We start from the raw sequence: 17,952 nt of genomic DNA, 5'->3' as shown, positions 1-17,952 counted from the left end.
TTAAGCACAGCCTGGCATCAAAGCCTTCCACTTTAGACCCCTCCCACACAGTCTTCATATGTGAGCCACCTTCATACCGCCTTCTGTGCTGAGTACACCACCCTTCCAATCCCCCGACATAAAACTGTGACACCTCATTTTCTACCCCACCATGCCCAAAGTATGAGTCTGCTTGCTGTGTCACCCTGTACTCCGTGAAAGGAGCGAGTTCCCACTCTTTATTTTTATTTTTATTTATTTATTTTTGGCTAAGTATTCACACTCCTTTAAGAAATAAGAAAGCCATAGAAAGACTAAAAGAAGAAGAAAAATAATCTCCCTTAAACATATTGCTAAAAGAAGCCTCTTATTAATAGTTGGGCTATTTCTTCACACTCTTTCTAACGGGATAAATCTTTATCTACCCAGCTGCCAGACCTGAGGTATTGCTTGAAAGTTGAAACACACTAGCAGTACTTAAGCACTATTCAACTCAACTTACTTCTCGGAGTAAAAATTTCATGAAATGATGTTCTTCCCCCAGCCCCTGCCTTCTCGGTGATGGGTGTAAAACCCAGGGTTTTGTTTGTGCTACACAAGCCCCTTTATCGCTAAGCTGTATCACCAGAAGAAATGTGCATTTTAATCTAATGGGGGTAAGGCGATGGCTTAGTGGGCCAAGAGCAAACTGGGACATATAAAGAGCTGAGTTTGGATCTCTAGCACTGAACATAAGAAAACTGGTATGGAGGCCGACCAGGCTGAGTAAAAGACCCTGTCCCAATACATATGGTAGAGAGCAATATAAGAAGTTGCCAATGTACACACACACACACACACATACACACACACAATTTATACAGTGTGCCAATTACCATGACATAGGCTTCATATCCTTGCCACTAATATAATGGTTGTCCCCAACTCCATCCCCAGTCCTAAGTTGAAGCAGCCCCGACTCTACCTATGCCCCAGATGACTCCACTCAATCAAGTATCATTTAAATGAACATTATTGAAAAATTGTACCAACTCAGTTTGGGGGAAATGATCAAAAATATCACACCTGGCTTATAGCAGTCTCTCTTGGATAAAGTGGATTTATTTTTGTCTTTCCTCCAAATCCACTCATATACTTAATAGTCATTTGCTTGTTATTACTACGGTCTCTGCTCTATAAGGTAAGTGGGGCAGTGAAAGGCATGCAGCTGATATCATTATAGAGGTAGGCACCACACTGCCTCACCTGGCACATGTGAGGTCTTCAGGAAGCAAGAGAGGCTCATGGCAAAAGGTGTGGATTTCACAGCCATGAAGTCTAACAGAAGGCCAAGGGAGAAAGGACTGGCAGAGACTCGGGGCCTTCTGCCAGCATTCATTAGACATCTATGTGGCAGGCATTGTGAGCAAAAGGAATGGGAATGAAGAGGCTGCTAAAAGCTTGGGGGGGGGGCTTCTCGGTGGCTTTGGAGGAAGAAAGGAAACACTCCAGCAAGATCACACCCCCAAGCTTAGTGTTGAAGGGAGGAGCAGAGGGACAGGTTTTCTAAGCAAGGAGATTGGCCCTGTGCAGCATGGGACACCCAGCACTTCGAGGTTTGGTGTGACCAATGCACAGGGTGTTGGGAGACACTGAGGAGATGGAGTGGAGAGGCCAAACTGGGAGTCTGGAGCTGATAAATAAGGACTTGTCAAATTGACGTCATGCAGCCAAACATTAGCAGTGTTTGCACGCCATAGCTCAAGCTTCTGGAATCACAATGAGAGAGATTCTGCACAGGGCCTTGAAGAATTCACGGACTTGAGGTGACAAGATCCAGGGTCCCTGGTGCTTTCTTCTACTCAGCAGTTAGACTCTCAGTTGCAGTCTCCCTGGAACACCTAAAGCAGGCCAGTTAGGCGTATCCCATGGACCACCTATGGTCAAGGATATCTGTGACTTCAGCCCAACAGAAAAACATTAAACTCACTTAAAACACGAGGGTTTTGTGTGTGTGTGTGTGTGTGTGTGTGTGTGTGTGTGTGTGGTTTTCTTTTGTAACAGAATTGCATAGTTCTCAACTGTGAACTTTATAGATGACGACATTTTGTGCCAGATACCAAAAGGCAAGCCACCCCCGGAAGACAGCCCAGTAGGACACTCTGATCATGGAGAGGGCCCGCGTCTTGCCTGATAAGCTGCGTAGCCGGGTGTTCCCAATCAGCTTTCCGCAGAGACTCTCTACAAACACTCTTGGATCTAAGATGACTGTGGTGGTCTCTCTATACCTCAGATTCATGGCCTTTGGCCCCCTCCACTAGAGACACAGCCCCTCCCACACAGGAGATGTAGCCTGAGGGTGGGAAGCCCTACCAAAGCCAAGCTGGGGCTGCTTCTAATGGCTGCCTAAGTCTTGCCTGGAATAGGAACATAAGGAGCCCAATCATGGCTGTTATTAAGCTGGATGGAGGCACACATATAAGGGTACCATGACTGCGGCCGCACTCACCGATGCTTCCTCCCCTTACCTTGGAAGGCACTGAGCTCATGCCTCACTCCACCCCCACCACAGCCATGTCTCCCCGTCCCTGGCTCATTTGATCCAAATCTCCTGTTCCCTGACCTTATACTCGGGCCTCCCACCGTGCTGGCACACATTAACAAGTCGATAAATATTTCTGTGATAACAAATGGAAGCTAACTGTTACTTCCTAGTCACCACCTGTGCTCCGAGCCTCTCTCTCCTCACTCGGTGTCTTTGAACCCAGTTATTAATAGGGTCTGGGAGTAGATTACACATGCACAGCTGCCTTGCCGGGTGGCATGTCCATGAGTCTCTGCGGAAAGCTGATTGGGAACACCCGGCTATGCAGCTTATCAGGCAAGACACGGGCCCTCTCCATGATCAGAGCAGTGGTAACGTGTGCGAGCCCACTCAGTGGCTCATCAAACATTTATTGAGGCCTTGCTAGACGTCAGGCGCAGAGCTGAGAGTTAAGAATTCAGAAATGAAAAAGACACAGAGAGGCAATGTAGAAATGCATATAAGGGGGTACTGATGCTGCAGGACCACCTGGAAGACTCGGGTGCCTAAGGCGTTGAACGTCACAGAACATAGGCTGATGAAGAGAAAGTAATATTGATAAGCATTTCTTTTCTTTCTTTCTTTTTTTCATTTTTTCCTCTCTCTCTCTCTCTCTCTCTCTCTCTCTCTCTCTCTCTCTCTCTCTCTCTCTCTCTCTCTCTCTGAGACAAGATCTTATATAGTCTGGGTTGGTTAAGAGTGATCTTGAACTTCTCATCTTCCTGCCCTTACCACGCATTCCCTCCTCCTCCCCGCCCCAGTTCTGGGATTACATACAGATTAATGTCACTAAACCCAGTGTGTATGGTACTAGGGATCCACCCCAGGGCTTCGTGCATGCAGGCAAGTTCTCTACCACCTGAGCTATAGCCCTAGCCCATAACCAGAACATTAATAAAAAGTGAGAAGACACATAAAGCAAACCACTGAAGATGGCTCGTTTTCAGTGTGGGGGTTTAAACCTAGGCCTTTGCACACACTACCCATGTGTTCGTCTTATCCCTCCCCACCCACAATCACGCTTTCCTCTGCTTTTAGTAGGAGAAAATTATAGTGGTAGACATCTATTATGCACCTACTGCATGCCACATACTTTGTTTTGGATTCCACAGAGACTGAGAACACATTGAAGTGGGTTGTTAGGGACGGGGGCAAGGGACTACCCTTTGCTCTTGTTTTCACACGTGGCTGGTTTCAATGCCAGATCAGCTATGCTGAGACAGAAAAGTTCAAAAAAATAACCAAACCAGTTAAAAACCAAAAGAGCACTGGGCCCGATGCTGGGCTTCAGAGCCAATTTCCAATAAGTCATATCATCATCAGAGAACATCAAACGCACATTCCACTTTCAGCTATGCAAATTCCAAAAGAATAATACCTCACATTTGCATAATGCTTGATGTTTTTCAAAGTGCCTTCCCAGCTATTAATCTACGGGTGGCTTTATTACCACTAGAAACATAAATTGAAACTCTCTTCCAGCTCTTCTTTTTTTTTTCCACTTTCCCCTCAAAACCCAGAGACAACCTAAATCCAAGTGTTTGGGAATCCATGGGTATCTCCAGGAAAGGTAAGGACCCCGCTGGGTAAACACAAATATAGCTCATTGTGAGGTCTGTCCTTCACAGTCACCATTGGGGCCAGCTTTTAAAACACAAGGTCTGTTGTTGAACTAACAAACACACAAAGAGCAACAGTGTATGTAGCACAAGTTTAAGATTCCTTCTGGGTCCCCAGCTTCATTGTCACCACACCTGGCTCTTAATTTGGCACCCATCCCCTTCTACCACATATTAGAAAATTGGGAAATTTATTCTACCACTTTGTCCTTAACCCTGCAGGCATCTCTGTCCCCAGTAAAGTTTGTTTGCCGAAGAGCTTCCATGTCTTTAACTTGATGTGAGCCAAGAGGCTGAATTCGTTGCAAACTCAACATGAAATGATTTCAAAAAACAAGGTGAGCAGGTACGTCAGGGTTGGAGAAAGCCCTTCTAGCCATCCCCGATGCCTTTCCAATCCGCTTCTTTTTCCATTTCTTTCAGACTTAATTGTGTGTAGCGTTCCCAGTCACAGAGTCTCCAGCATTTCCTGACACTTGAATCTCATGCATTTTAGCAAAAAATTAACCTGGCTGTTTGCTTTTAATTCCGAAGCCGTGTTAATACTCAACTCCCTCTAGATTAGACAAGAAGAAAAACACACGCCCGCATACCCCACCTGGCACCACAGGCTCCTGGGCTGACATTTGTAGTGTCGCAGTCCCTGTGGTTGGCCACACTTACCATTTCAGGAGGGCCAAGAGAGCCACGAGCAGAGTCACAGTCACTATGGTACCACTGACTTCAAACTTGAGAAGCCCCAACACTTCCATTTTTCCTCGGAGACCCCGGAGGGGTGGTCCTCAGGAGGAAAGAGGGTGCTGCTCTCCTGCCCTTATAGGAGTCCTGATCTGTATATAGGTGGTGGAGAAAGAAGTAGGTAGTCAGCTGAACATCCCATCAAGTGAGTCCCCCAAAAGTGCTCTTTCTTAGAGTGTGCCTTTCTTTATAAAGAGGAAGGAAGCAGAGGGAGAAACAAAGGGCTTCAGGGCAATGAATCAGCAACTTTATTTTCTTGATGACTGTGTTGTCAATAAACATTTATGTTAGCTTCCCCAGAAACAGGAGCAGACAGGCGGGCCTCATGGTCATCATGAAGCAAAATGGTTGTTAACCATTGACTGCTTCTCAAATACGCCGTCCTCAGAGAAAGACCTCCTGCAAGATTTGCCTCTCTACACCTTTGTCGATCTGTACTTCAGTGGTGACACAGGCCAGGGCACTCTGAATGTTCCATGGATTCTGGGGGCCAGGTGGACAGCATCATCTGCTTTGTAGCCAACCACCTCCCAGTGCATTGGTTATAGGATGCAAGCTCCTGACTGAGAGGAGAGGCATGCTCACAGTATTGGTGCAGACCACAGATCTTACCTCGGGTGAGCGCTCTCAGCATGAGTTGTTGGTTGTGTAAAAGCTCACTCGTAGTCGTGTGTGGGTTGACTGTTCTAGCTTCTGGTCTAATTTGATGAAAGACACTGGATGATTTTATTTGCTTATTCATCAGCGTGTTTCATCCTGAAGACAGATAAAAAGGTTGGGTGAGCAGGAAAACACCCACCATGACGTTATTCGGCCATTCATAGAGTGTATATGGGGTCAGCATCCGCCATACTCACAAATGATGCTGGCCCCCAACCCTGGAGAAGATTCTTTGCAGATGGATATACAGTCTACAAACGAAGGAATAATTACCAGTGCAGAACAGTGCTGTGAAGGTTCTCAAAACGGAGCTTCGGGGACAGCCTGTGGGATGGCCTGCTAGGAGGTATAGTGGGGAAGACTCTAGGGAGGAAAGCCATCACTGAGATTTGCCTGTGAGAAAGCAGTTTGTCCTGTAGAGAGCTGCAGGAGAAGCAGAAAGAGAGCATGGGTGGAGGCCTGGAGGTGGGAAAACCTTTCTGCGCTTTAAGTACTACGGTAAGACCCACGAGCCTTGTTCTTTTCCTCAACTACCCCCCCCCATCTTTCTTTCTCCTCTCTCAGAGTAGGCTTCTCCTCCACAGGGTCAGATAGTCTGCTCAAATTAAGGAGCTACCATGCAGAGTGACAGCTAGTGCTACTGGAGCAACGGCAGGTTTATGGCCATGCTCAGGGAAGGAACAACCTCAGATGTGACTGAATTCAGTGCACATGCCAGAGCAACACTGTGGAAAAAACAACATATATACTTGTGTATACACACACACACACACAGTGCTCCCTAAGGCGTCCAAGGTGAGATAAGTGTGAGAAAGGCTGGTCTAAACATTAATCAGTAAGTTTATTTACTGCAGCTCCATTCAGAGCTATGAAGTTGCTGATATGCCCTGGGAATGTTGAGTGGGATGTGGCCAGCAGCATAGCCCAAGTGCCTTTGACCACAGAATCCTCCTTCAGGGGCATTTATTAACACAGCTCGGATGGAGTACTCTAAGGAACTTGCTCTGAGAAATGTTGATCGTGGCAAAGTGTTATTTATAGAGAGGGAAACAGAACCCCAGAAAGGGAGAGGGACTAGAATAAGGTCACATAGTTTTGTCGTGGTATAAGCCAGGTCATCCATTCCGTCCTGAATGTGTCTGTTATATCACCCTATGGATGACGTACGCTCACCCCTGATGTGACCCCAGATGCTCATTGCCATTGTTATGGAATGCAAGTGGTCAGCCAGAGATACCCAGTTTTCTGAGGGGCTGCTCACACCCGAAGGATAACAATAAGTGTGGAGGTATCCCTAGGTGACGTGCGATCTGTAGAAACTGCAAATGCTATGGAGAGATGGTGTCCTGGTAGGTTTCTTTCAGCTTGACACAAACCAAAACATATTGGGGAAGAGGAATTCTTAATTTAAAAAAAAAATGTCTCCGAAGGACTGGCCTATAGGAAAACTGGTCTTGATTGGAGATTGATGTGGAAGGGCCCAGCTCACTGTGGGTGATGCTGGCCAGACACTCTTGGGTTCTATAAGAAAGCAGGCTGAACAAGCAAGCCATGGAGAACAAACCAGTATGCAACACTCTTCCATGATCTCTGCATCAGTTCCTGCCTCTGGTTCCTGGCTTGACGTCCCTGGATGATGGACTGCGCACTCCAAGATGAAATAAACCTTTCCTCCCCAAGTTTCTTTTGGCCATGGTACTTTATCACAGCAATAGAAAACTGAGACAGACAGCCACACCCTTTCTCTATCTGCTGCGGGACAGAGATAATAACCAAGGACTAAGAGAAGCAAGCTAGCCAAGATGAAGCGGTAGGGTCAGAAATAAGTGACCTAAAGGATTTTCAGCAGGAAAGTAACATAAACAAGGATTTATTAGACTTTTGAAGTTCATGAAGCAATGTAGGGACATTCTGTTGTCATATTAAAGTACTGCCCCTAATATATCAATATTTTTTTCCATGTGGGAAAAAATTCTTATATCCATGCCATTTTACCTACTGTGATGTATTCAAGTCTGCACTTCTGTGATGTGTGTCACTTCTACATCCAGAGCAAGGTATCCGTAGCTACTTATGGATCTATTCCATGGTTACTGGGGGAGTCAACTAGCCAACCCTCTGTAGAGTGTCATTCACATTTCCAGTTTCTTGACTTTACAGGATCTCTTAGAAGTGGGATAGCTGGATGAAAAGGCAAGTGTTACCTCTCTGAGCAGCGTGGCTTCCTGGCCCCTGTTACCTCTGAGCAGCGTGGCTTCCTGGCCCCTGATTCTGAGAGCTGGGGGTGGGGGTCAGGGGCACTGAGACCACATAGTAGGCACCCCACAGAGCTTTTCTCTTGTCTCCACACTCCGTCTCCTTCCCCTCCTACCCTGAGGCAGACATCTCCCCAAAGTTGAGTCAACTGTTTTGACTTAAGTCTTGTGTTTCTTTTTAAAGCTTTTCCTCCATAAATTCCGTGGTATTTCCTCCATATTCCTGTGTTTAAAAACTGCATGTGTGGAGAAGAGGTGCCTTGCTTCTCAGTGGAAGGTTCCCAGCTGCTCAGTGCTAAGCTTGGCTGTCTCTGACAGAAAAGCAAGACAGAGGCAAAAAGAGGCGTCCTCAGGGAACACTCAAGGCCAGACTAGCCCCGAGCAAAGAAAGTGTGTGGTACCTCCTTAGCACTCTGCAAGCGCCTCTCTAGATCACCTCAGAGGAACCCTGGGAAGAGGTGAGCAATGCTTCTAGAAATACCTATTAGCAGGTAGATAGGATGGTTTATACCTTTGAGGAAGAGTCCAGCCAAGAGGCTGTGGGTCATCACAGTAGGAGACGATGCTCTGAGTGAATCAGGAGGCATGGAAACTGGTTAGGAGAGTTATCTTTGAGGCTCTGGAAAGGCATAATGGATAGTTGTATTCTGGGAGCTGGGTTAGGGGATGAAGGATGTCAACGGTAATGCCTGACCTTCTAACTTCTCCCCTTGATGGTGTCCTGCAGCACAGTGAGGACATGGGGGGAGGGGGAGGAGTCCAGGAAAGAGCCTAGGTAGGGAAAGGACAGTGGCTCCAGTGTTTGCATGCTGAGCACAAGCACATAAAGGACCTCACAGGTAACAAGGCTGACCTGCAACAATGAGGAGAAGGACCTGAAGTGAGAGAATGGCTTCCATCTTCAGAGACATTTGCATGTGGATAGGATGGATGGTGAGCCACTAAAAAACAAAAACTCCACCCCCACCCCCACCCCTCCCACCCCAGTTGGTAAGAAGCTTGCTGTGTAAACAACAGAATCCAATTTTAATACCCAGAGCACACACAAAGGAGTCAGCTGTGGTAGCACAAGCTTAAATAAAATCCCAATACTGGAATGGCAGAGTCAGTTGAATCCCTTTGGTCTGCTGAGCAGCCAGCACACCCTACTGAGAAAGCCCCAGGCCAATGAAAGACACTGTCTCAAAAACCAAGGTAGATGGTATCCCAAGAAACAACATCCAACGTTGACCTCTGACCTTCTCTCATGCATGCACACTTGTGTGCATACACACACACAAAGCCTGCACACAGACACATGCACACACATACAGAGAGAGAGAGAGAGAGAGAGAGAGAGAGAGAGAGAGAACACATGCTGCAAGGAAGGGCAGAGAGAAGTCTGGGAGAGAGGAGGGTGGATTCCAGAGAGCAAAAAAATCACAGAGAAGCCATATTCAGTGCTGAGGGACTCAAACCCTTTTGTTCCTAAATGTCCTCACACTGTAGTTCCTGTGGTCTTAGGAACTTACACTATTGCTCCAAATCTCAATTTTCCCCCCAACTCTCATAGTTGTGGGGACAGGGATGTGCTCTGTGTACCTGGCTTAGCAAAACTTCAACCCAGCAAGCACTTGATGCAAGCAGTCACAGGGCATGGCCAAGGACATTGACTGCTTGAGTGCAGTGGCTCCCAACATGTTTTTGGATTTGGTATTGGGGTCCCTATGGTTACCCTCATGATGGCTTTGGGAGCGGCGTGTGTAGAGAGTCGGGGCTAGAGAAAAGCAGGCTTAGAAAGGGCTGGACCAGGTGCCACTCACTGTCTGTGCATGATGTGGTAAGAGGATGTAGCATGCATTTGCAGACTTGTGAAAGACAGCAGCCATCTGTGTGTGTTCCCTGCCTGTGATAAGGGCAGAGCTCTCTCTTTGCTTCGGGGTTGCTATGGAAATACGGACAGGTGCATAAACAGCTTTAAGGTCTATGTCAAATCTTGATTTTGTATTGGTTTGTGAGGGCAGGGACCATATTTTCGATCTCATTGTGCAAGCATGCCGCCTGTCGCTCTGCCGTCTCTCCTTCCTGCCCGTCATTAGCATCCTCGGGGCCCACCCCTCCCCAGTCTGTCCTCTCCAGCTCCATTCTCATTCCCAAGTTTCAGACCAATATTTCCAGCTGCCCACTGGGTCCCCCTCCCTGACAACTATCTCACAGATGCTGCCGATTGGAAATATCTAAAACTAGATTCGTGACTGCAGCTTCCATCTCGCCTCACCTCTCCCACATTCTGTCTCTGTGGCTCCAAGTCGAAAATTTGGGCTTACCCGTGACTTTACCTCTTCCTACCCACCATTTCTTGCCATGAGTGAAGCACCAATCCCTGCAGGTTCTGCCTGCCAAGCCTCCCTCAGTATGCCCACGGCTCCCCTTGTTCATCCACTACAGCTCATTCCATTGGTTCCTTGGCAGCTGCTCTGTCAGACAGCAGCCTAGGCCACGAGAACCCTGATATGATAACTGAACAGGAACTGATCCCACTGGGCTTGTATTTAGAAAGACATACAGACATCCATTCCTCCACCGCCGAGTCTGTGCTCCATGCTCGTGTCTCTTACTCGTCTGCAAATCTCCTCCTTCTCATTCATTCTCACAACCGTGACTCATTGGATTTGCACAAGGGACTGACTGCCGTTGCTTTGTGTGCCTGAAAAATGTAGAGAATGCTGGGGCCCTGAACAAGGCCTTATATTGGACTGGATGCTGTAGGAGAAATGTGGGACAGTCGGTACTTTCCCTCTGAGGAGTGGGGAAACCATTAAAGAGCTTCAAGCAGGGCAGTGAGGAGATGCTAGTTAGACCAATTACATTCCTTCTGACTTCATTACTTAAAATGAAATTTGGCTCATCAGATGAGCATCTAACACCCACGTGTCAACATCACACAGGTCTTCCCATCTCAGGGAGGCAGAAGTGACACGATCATTTAGATTTTGACTGGGTATGTCATCAGAAGGCAGTAGACAGTGCTACTAGACAGAGCTACCACGGGCTGCTCTTGATGTTGCTCTCCAGATATGGCCAAGCCTGCCTCCCTCACTTCTCCATTTTTCCATCAATATATGTCACCCACGATCTCAGCCTGTGAGCTGTTGGCACGTCCTAAATTGTCAGAGACTCTCTCTTGGCATGTCTCATGGCTGAGTGTGGCCACATGTTGACAATGAGACACGCTTTGCCTACGAACATGCAGAGTCAGCAGATGGCTCGACTGCCTTGCGGCAAGTCAGAGAGCTTTCAGCAAGTTAGAGCCCGGAACAGTCATTTGTCACCTCCCAGTCACTGGGCAAGCCAGGCACTGAGGAAAGAGACTGCATGGCTAGAACGCAGAATTCAGACTCTACAGAGCTTGACAGCAAGACCATAGTGGCCTTCCTTATGTTGTCAGCACGGGAACATCCCACCACAGGGTGAAGAGGGCACCATAACATCTACACAGGGCCAGTGCTCATACAGCAGAAGATGGGCTATCAGTCAGGAGTGTAGGCAGCAGCTGCCTCCAAGAAAATCATTAGTGCAAAGCAGGACCCTGCTATCCCCAAAGAATTGCATGGAGATTAGAATTGGGTCTAGGGGGGAAGCTAGGAAGAATAATGTTGTAACAAAGATCTGCCAATCCTTGTAAGGAAATAGATATAAAGTTGCCATTCACATAATGGTCCAAAGCAAGGCATCCTGTGAGCAGCTCCCACACAGTGTTTGAAGATCCAGGCTCCCTTCATCCCATAAGCTTGTCACTCAACAGACCTTCAGACATCCCTGCAGGATCAGCCATAGCTAACTAGCCTATGGGAAAGAAGAGGAGGGGATTCTGGGAGGTGGTGCTTTGCAAGTCAGGCCTGGAAGAAGTAGAGATCTCTACTACTTTTTGCCTTGGCCTGGATTCAGATATGAGGCCACACCTAACTGTAGAGGAGGCTGGGAGGTGGAGTCAGACCTAAGAGGAAAAACCATTAGGTTAGGGGATATAGAACATTCCTGCCCCTGGTAGGGAGCCCATGAGACTCTTCTGTGGGACAAGGCACTAGAACAGGCTAGTAACCAAGGCTACATCTGGACCAACAGATCAGGAGACAGGCATGGAGAGGTATTAGCTCCTAAGGGGATGGCGTGTCAACCTTCAACTTCCCAACTACCTAGAGGCTCAGCTGAGATCTGGGGTCTGCTTTATCCAACTCCCAGGAGCCTGCTCCCAGTCTCACAGGGACTCTGGGTCTGTCTGCATGTGACATTCATCTTAGCCCACTCAAAGACCCTCTAGGATCTGGTGCTGCCTAAACCAAGGCTCAGTTTCCTCTACCCTGAGAACACTGTGAACTGAAAAAAAGATTTGCTCTATGACCATGGCTGGAACTCAGTGACAGAGCGAGCGCTTGCAAGCATAGGCCCTAGGCTTAATCCTCAGTACTATCAGACAGAGAGAGAGAGAGAGAGAGAGAGAGAGAGAGAGAGAGTCCTAGCTCATGAACTTATGGCAGGCCCTGGGTCACCTACACCTCACCCTTCCTTCATAGGCTAGGTTCTTTCCTAAACATCTTCATTACTCAAGAGTAGATGCCCCCTCAGGAAAGGCCCCCAGGACATCCCAGAAAGCAGGGTCTGACCATTTTTTTCCCTACCATAGCACCTCAAACCTATACCACCGAGGTTACCTCTATATACTTACACTCCAAGCATAAGTTAGGCTTCTAATGAAGACTATATCTGGCCCAGTGTTGTGCCTCCAGTGGCCAGGAGGTGCCTGCTTGTCTCTCAGTTCACAGAATGCTGAATGAGTGAAGGAATAAATGAAATGAACTCTTGCCTGTGTTTTAGGTAGCTGCCACCAGGTGGCAGTAGTGCTCTTTGGGTTATGAGGGTAGGTGGTAGCACTCCAGCAAATTGCAGTGTGTTCCCATTACCCAACCAGCGGGAACATTTTCTAGACAATAGCCATCAAGTGACTACTCAAAACTAGGTGTCCAAGAAAGCTATGATGGTGAACTTCCAGAAGGAAAGACAGTACCATGGTGTTGTGGAGCCACTAGACCTCTCTCCACAGAACATTCTCTAGGTTGCACTACTTAACTCAAGCACTAGAAGCTGCCCATGGCTGTCTGGACTCACTGTCTCTAGTTCTGCTTGCTTATCTTATCAAGGGTTCCCAAGTAGACCCTTCTGACTGGAGGCAGGGTTCACAAAGAAAGCTAATGAGAGATAAGGCTAGACTCGGGGCGGTGCCAGCAGATGGAGGCCTCTAGATACCAGGCTAAGAAGCCTGGACTTTATCCTGAAGGTGCCAGACTTGTGGTTAAGATTCTTGCAGGCCTGCATGTGTGTGTGCATGTGTGAGCAGGCAGGTATGCATGTGTTCAAGCACATGTGTGAAAGAAGGTAGAATAGGAGGGAGGACACATACTAAATACCTAGGGGCTGTAGAGAGAGACTCACAGACAGGAGACCCACACAGCTGTAGTTTCATAAACAGGGCTGAGGCCACACAAGGGAGACAATGTATGACAGCCATCTTGGGCATGCTCTGGAATGTTCCTCAAATAGAACTGGAGAGGCTGAAGACCAAAACAGTGTGCCCCGGGAGAAGCCTGGGCTGTTGGATAGAAGAGAACACTGTACATGACAAGAACACAGAACTACTTGTCACAGTAGGAAAAGATGGCCCTTCCTAGGCTCCATGGGACTTGTAACTTCTTATCCACTGAAAAACTGTCCGGCCTACTCTGCTCCCAGCCGAAGGCTGTGGAGTTAAGCCCCACCCTACCTGAGGACGCACTGCCCTGAGGGGAAGACCTCAAGGCTCTGGGGCTACAAGCAAGAACCAAGGATGAGACTTCTGAGGGACATGGAGAAGATGAAGGCCATTCGCTTTTCTGTTTGGTGGGCAGAGGGGTCCGACATGGCTCTGTGTGCACAGCACACGTTCATATGTGTCAGTGTGTTAGCCAGCAAGCTCATGGAGGTTCCGGGACAACCCTGGGTGTAGATGCTTGTTTGTTGAGACAGGGTTCAACCTCCCAGGGTTCTCCCGGTTCTATCTCCCATCTTCCACAGAAGTGTGGGGATTCTGGGTGTACGCACAACTGGGTCCAGTTTTACCCAAGTTCTGAGGCTTCAAACTCAGGTTGTTGGGCTTGTTCAGCAAGCGCTCTGCCCACTGAGTCATCTCCTCGACCCCGAGGACAGTTATTTTTAAGGGGAGTATCTGAAGCTCCTAGTCTCTAGTGCACTGGTCCTTCAACTTGATCTCACGGGACTCCCCTGCACAATAATATCTGGGCCATTCAGCAGAGCTTCAGACTCAGTGGGTCTAGGCTGAGACCTGAGAATTTGCATTTTAACAACTTCCCAGGGGCTGCTGCTGCTGATCTGGGCTCCTGGTGAGGACGCCCGAGTTTCTCAGCCCTTCCTGTCTCCCAGTACTTATAGTTCAAGGGGAGGCATTTTAAAATTCCAAAGTCTAGTCTTACAGCAACTGAATGGAAATCCAGAAAACACCTGGCCTAGAGACTCTTCTCCTCCCCTCAGATTCCAAAGGACACCTCTCCTCCAGGTGGCCTCTCCCCAAGCCCTGGGCAGCCCCTAACTTTTATTGCCACCACACTCCTGGGATCAAGTGTCTTTGACATCTCCCAATAACATTATACGAAGTCCTGCAGAAACCTAAGAGAGTGTCCTTTCCCTCCACACAGTAGTAGAAGATGAGGTAGCATAAGGTGTGTGTGGGATGGGTGTAAATATGGGTCTAAAATCCCACATAATTGCATGATGGAGAGGTGTTGCCAAGGTAAATTAATAAGAAAACAGTTGGGTGATGTTTACCAACAAAATCAGTTTGGGGTGTGTTAACTACATTTGCTCATTGAAATAAGCTGTCGGTTAGAATAAGTCATGTCAGAAGATGCAGCCTTCCCCCCATGGAATGGACCACATTATTCTATCTGCTTGGTCAGGCTACCAAGAAATAGGAAAACTGCCAAGGTAAGGTCTGGGAGCCTCGTAGGGATGCTTTGCAAAATCAGTCAAGCACTCTCTCTGCTCACACACACTCTCTCCCTGTGATTGATTCTCTTACAGCGAGAATCTTATAGAATAGTAGTGCAATGAGGATTTGAGGCAGAACTTGGACTATATCTAGGGTTGAAGGACCTAATGCCATCACCCAAGACACATGGAGTATCCACTGGGTGGCAGGCTGAAGGACAGAGCTGGGGGGCACCTGGGGGACCAGGACATCAGCCGGAAATGGAAATCACAGGATGGAACAACTGGGTGACAATGGCAGTCTTGGTAAATGCCCGGGGACAACACAGACGATCTGGGCACCGAGGTAGCTGCCCACTCTCATCGAGCATCCCTGACACCAGGTTGCTGGCTCTCTGCTTGAAATCCTCCCCCTCCTCAGAAAGCGGCGGTCCCTGGGTTGCTTAGCTTTGGCATCTGTGTCATGTCTCTCCAGGGCCCTAAGTCAGTGAGATGCCAGGACTCTCACTGGAGCTCTGCTGAGCTCTCTGTGCCATCTTGTACTAGGACTCCACACTCGCTCTTTCCTCTGATGGCAACGGCCGGCCGTCTCCTGATTCAGGCACAGCTGGGATGAGAGAACACTCTGCCAGGCTGTTACCAGCCCAGCCCAGTGACCCTTGAAGACAAGGCTAGAAACTGGCAGGGAGAGGAGTCAGAACCCAGTCACCCACACTGGTCATCTCCCTAACAACCGTGAGGGAGGAAGAAAGGAAGGGACAGAGGGACAGAGCCATGCACTCCAAACTTCAATCTTCATGAAGAACAGACCAATAGCCCAGGCTGTGGCCGAGTGAACAAGACACAAGCAGAAGTCTGGATATGGCTTCTCAAAATGCTAGGCAGGCAGATGGAGGATTTCCAGCAATGAGAGGCTGATGTTGTCTGAATGGAGCTTCCTCCAGGCCAGACAGGAAGCACAGAGGTGCTGGCAAAGGTAGCACTGAATCCTATGTCCTATCCCAAAGAACCACTGAGTTGAAGGGAAACGAACAGACAAGGATAGAAGCAATACACAGCCAACAGAAAGGAAGAAACACTCTTTCTTTGGTGATTGGAGAGCAGGCAGGTACAAAGGAGGTCCACACCCTTCATCTCGCTCATCTCTCATTAGGAATAGATCCCAAATGTCGCAACTTTCTGTGTCTGTCTTCACAGAGTTTAATATGAAGAAAGAATATAATAATCTGGATAATTCCTCATCTTTGAGTTACCAGAGCCTAGAACTCCAGGGAAGGTGGCTTCAGGTACATACTTACAAACAGGCAGTACAGGGACCCACTTGGGTATCTGTGAGCAGTTTGAAGACTATAGGACATAAGTCTATAGTGGGTATTTTTTCCAAGAAACAGGGTCTAAGTAAGAAACCTAAGAACCCTGGACTTACCTCAGACATTCCAGGAAGCCATAATCAACTCAGGAATCTCACCAGCCCTAGACCAGAGGCCCAGAGGGATTTTGGTTTCTTTGGGATTGTTTGTTTGTTTGTTTGTTTGTTTGTGGGAAGAGGTATTTTGTTTTTAGACAGGGTCTTACTATGTATCCCTGGCTGTCCTGGAACTCACTGTGTAGACCAGGCTGGCCTCGAACTCAGAGAGATCCACCTCCCTCTGTTTCCTGAGTGCCAGTATGAAAGCAGTATGCCACCACACCCAGCCTTGTTTCTCTGTTTTTGGTTTTAACTTTTGTGATAGAGTCTTGCTACACAGCTCAGTCTGGCCTCAAACTCCTGACCTTTCTGGATCAGCTTCCTAAGTGCTAGACCAAACCTGGGTGGTCTTTGGAATACTGGACAGAAAGGATTCATCCCCGCCCCTAGCTCCCCCCCCCCACTTCCCACAATCTCTTCCCCCACTTTTGTTTCAAACACCATGAGGGCCTCCCCAGGGGGTTCACCTTGCAGGCACAGTCAGAGGGGTGGGAGCGGAATGTCCATGGGAGGCTGAGCAGGTATCCAGTTATCTGCACAGGGATACCGCAGCTCTTTGTCCTTTCCAAGCAGGGAGAGAGAGGTAGAGTCGGGATCACCAACAAATTCCACCTCTGCTTCTTCTTACCTGCCCTTCCTACTCTTTGTTTTCTGAGAACAGTTCTTTCTTCATTTAGGCACAACCCACACGGTGCACCAAAGGGCGAAAGATGCCTTGGCTCGCACACATGGCAAAAGCAAAGGGTGAAGCCGGGCGTGGTGGTACACGCCTTTAATCCCAGCTCTCGGGAGGCAGAGGCAGGTGGATTTCTGAGTTTGAGGCCAGCCTGGTCTACAGAGTGAGTTCCAGGACAGCCAGGGCTACACAGAGAAACCCTGTCTCAAAAAAATTAAAAAAAAAAAAAAAAAAAAGCAAAGGGTGTTTTATTCCTTCCATCTGTCTGAACTTAACATTTAGAATGAGTGTGTGTGTGTGTGTGTGTGTGTGTGTGTGTGTGTGTGTGTGTGTGTGTGCGCGCGTGCGCGTGCACATGTTCCTGTGTGGACAGGGACACAGGTATGTGTTCATGTGTGTGCTTGCATGCAGAGGCCAGAGCACAACCTTAGCTGTCATTCCCCGGACATTTTGTTGTATTTGTTCATGTGTTTATTTTAAGACAGGATCTCTGACTGGCTTGGGATTCACCAAGGAGACTGGGCTGGCGAGCCAGAAAGAGTCCAAGAATCTGCCTGCCTCTGCTTCCTCAGCATCGGGATTACAAGTATGATCAAGGTGCCTGAATCTTTTTTTTTTTTTTTAACATGACTTCTGGGGTCTTAAAACTCAGTGACGGAGCCATCTTCCCTGTCCCTGGCATGTATTACTATTATGAGAGGGAGGGAGTTCTGGGAAGTCTTTTGGGTTGGGTCAGAGCATCAGATTTGAAGGCCACTGTTCTGTGCCTGTACATCCTCCCCCCAGGCCTATGGCTGAAAAGGTCACCCCTGCAATGCAGGCCTGACACCGTGTCTCTATGTTCATGCTACTTGCTTGGTAGGAATTCGGCCTTGACCACTCAGTGCAGAACGTCTCAGCCTGGCTGCCTTTGCTTTGGAGAGACCTCCCATCAGTCTTTTATGATTCAGAGAAAGACGTCAGCTATTTTGACATCC

At 48.1% G+C, this 17,952-nt stretch overlaps 1 protein-coding gene across 8 annotated transcripts in view; it reads right to left on the bottom strand.

The window, feature by feature from the left end:
* The window catches only part of Tbxas1 (thromboxane A synthase 1, platelet), a 220,432-nt gene that overhangs the window by 160,525 nt on the left and 41,955 nt on the right, over positions 1-17,952 (bottom strand). For 3 of the 8 annotated variants that reach the window (XM_006505878.3, XM_006505877.4, XM_006505879.4), the window contains exon 1: positions 4,825-5,093. In XM_006505878.3, the coding sequence (XP_006505941.1) occupies positions 4,825-4,913 (89 nt within the window). In that variant the 5' untranslated portion in view covers positions 4,914-5,093. Of the gene's footprint in view, positions 1-4,824; positions 5,096-5,511; positions 5,656-5,832; positions 5,991-12,519; positions 12,611-17,952 lie in introns of those variants that run through there. The other 5 variants (XM_017321500.2, XM_011241280.3, XM_017321499.2 and 2 more) reach the window with 5 other exon arrangements.

The sequence above is a fragment of the Mus musculus genome, chromosome 6, assembly GCF_000001635.26.
Source record: "Mus musculus strain C57BL/6J chromosome 6, GRCm38.p6 C57BL/6J".
NCBI classification, from domain to species: Eukaryota; Metazoa; Chordata; class Mammalia; order Rodentia; family Muridae; genus Mus; species Mus musculus.
Note: the sequence above shows the minus strand (reverse complement) of the source record. Positions and strands in the feature narration are given on the sequence as shown.